The sequence below is a fragment of the Perissodus microlepis genome, chromosome 10, assembly GCF_051167445.1.
Source record: "Perissodus microlepis isolate ML-2025 ecotype Zambia chromosome 10, ASM5116744v1, whole genome shotgun sequence".
Classification (NCBI taxonomy): Eukaryota; Metazoa; Chordata; class Actinopteri; order Cichliformes; family Cichlidae; genus Perissodus; species Perissodus microlepis.
In genome coordinates this window covers 18,971,619-18,973,941 of record NC_140470.1, presented here as the reverse complement: position 1 = coordinate 18,973,941, position 2,323 = coordinate 18,971,619, and the positions used below count along the sequence as shown (strand labels likewise).

General features: G+C 38.2%; 1 protein-coding gene across 1 annotated transcript; it reads left to right on the top strand.

The window, feature by feature from the left end:
* The first annotated feature begins 680 nt into the window (after positions 1-680).
* Positions 681-1,244, top strand: LOC146379287 (claudin-4-like). Its single transcript, XM_084940499.1, has one exon. The coding sequence runs from the start codon at positions 681-683 to the stop codon at positions 1,242-1,244; it is 564 nt and encodes a 187-aa protein (XP_084796625.1).
* Positions 1,245-2,323: the final 1,079 nt, after the last annotated feature.

Here is a 2,323-nt window from a genome sequence, read left to right as displayed (position 1 = left end):
CTGTGTCGCCTGCTCCTGGGTCCTTAACTCGCCACACATGATTTGCTTCCAGATCGTCACACACACACACACACACACACACACACACACACACACACACACACACACACACACACACACACACCCTACATGCCAGTCCAAAGAGACATGTATAGATTGGCAGTGAAGTCACTCTGAAAATCACCTGTTCTTCCCTGAAACTCTACTTTAGCATCTGCTGTGAATAAATTTCACACTTTTCAGTGAAAAATATTTGATTTCGGTTGTGTTTTATCACCTCAATTCTGAATAAATGAAAAGTAGACATTGAAAATAAAGTACCCCTGAAGTAGTGTTATTTTTTCCACTATTATCTGTTGGGGACATATAGCAGTTCATTTAGAATAGTTAGTATCATTCAACTAAAAAAAGAGCTTTTTCAAAATATTTCAAATGATAAAATAAGCAATTATATCGTTGTGCCTCTTTTGGTACATGTATCTCTGTAACTCTGTGTTTCATTTAGAAACAGTTTTTTAGCTAAAGGGTAGTACTAAATAATCAGCCAACTTTAAATATGTGAATACTCATTGAGGAAGCTACAGACATCTCTGATTATAAAAACCACCTACAAACCACTCAGCTCTTTGCTCACAGATAAGCTACTGCAGCTCTCAAGAATATGCCAAGAAATCATTATAATGAAGGCTAGTGGAAGGCAGCTTCTGGGTTTGGTCTTTGCCATCTTCGGCTCTCTTGGATGCATGGCCATCTGCATCGGCTCCACTTGGAAATTTGCTCAGAATAATGGGCTGGGTTTGTGGAAGTACTGTGAGAGTCGGGACTATTACTACAGGACAGCATGTGAAGCTTATATTTCTCTGGATGTACCTCAAGAACTGAAGGCTGCCAGAGTGCTCATCATCATGGCCATCATCATCAGTGTTTTTGGTATCATGCTTGGTGTGGTAGGGGGCAACTGCACCACCAATGTTCAGGATGAAAGGCAAAAGACTAAAGAGGCCTTTGTTTCTGGAATTGCCTTCATCGTTGCAGGTGTCTTGGTGCTCATACCAGTCTGCTGGACCACAATCACCATAGCTCATGAATCCTACAATGAAGAATACAGAATGGGAGCTGCGCTCCACATCGGGTGGGTGTCTGTAGGGCTGCTGATACTGGGTGGAAGTCTCCTCTGCAGCTCCCGTCCACTCAAAAAGGAGACTAGCTATGATGTTAAGTACTCCCAACCTCCCTCTGTGTAAATCAGGGTCTTGTAAAAAGAAAAAGCAGTTAATTAGAAAGAGTAAAAGCTCTTTGAAACTTAAATGTGTGATTTGGATGAGTAGTAAAATCCAAAGTTTGTGTATTTAAACTTTCTGTAAAATCTGACTGAGCAGCCACAAGTTTAAATCTGTGATTTATTAAACTGGTTCAATATTGATAGTGATTTGGATTATTGTCTTACTTGCGGTTTTTAAATACTTCTTTTTATATTCGGTTTTTGCTTGTCTGTTTAATGTGTGAGCATGTACCATTAAAATGTACATTACATTTACTCACAAGCATGTGAGAGCAGACATTTCTTTGTTGCATCTGATGGCAGTGGCTCTTTATTTTCAAACATCTAAATAAAGAGTCTGATTACAATTTGTGTTTGTGTTTATGTCTTCATTTATAAGATACTAAGGAGTTGTGTATATTATTGCATAAAGAGTGGGTCAAGGGAGAGAGAAATATTCAATTCAGTTCAGTTGTATTTATTTATGCAGGTACCTCAAGGTACTTTGTGCTACAATAATAGTATAGCCAACAGTAGTGTGTGCCCTCATAAAGACGTATTTCATGTTTTTTGTTTACAAATAGTCTGATAATGGAATACAGTATAATACAGGGACCTCAAACATGTGGCCCGGGGGCCACTTGTGGCACACGTCACCCGTACTTGCAGCCCATATATTGACGTGACGAAATATAATGCAGTTTGGTACTTGAAGTTACTTTTTTTGTTACGAGAGTTTGTTTGTTGTTGAGTGCAATGTTAAAATAAGTTCTTAAAAAGAAAAAAAAATTAATATGAATGCAATATGAGCAGAGAGCACAAACCTGTTGAGGGATTCGCAGTGTTAGTTCAGTAGTGAGAGACTTATTTCTAAAGAAAAAATTTTCACTATAGTCAAAAACTAACGTGTACACTTATGTCTGCATTTGTATTTTGTTAAAAACAAAATTATAGCAGAAGTGTTGCCACGTGTCCGACCAGAATGAGAGCGCCAATGTGTTTATTTGGTAGTTCAATGAAAGGCTTCGGTTAGTTAAGTGAGAAAAAGAAATTGTGTTCATG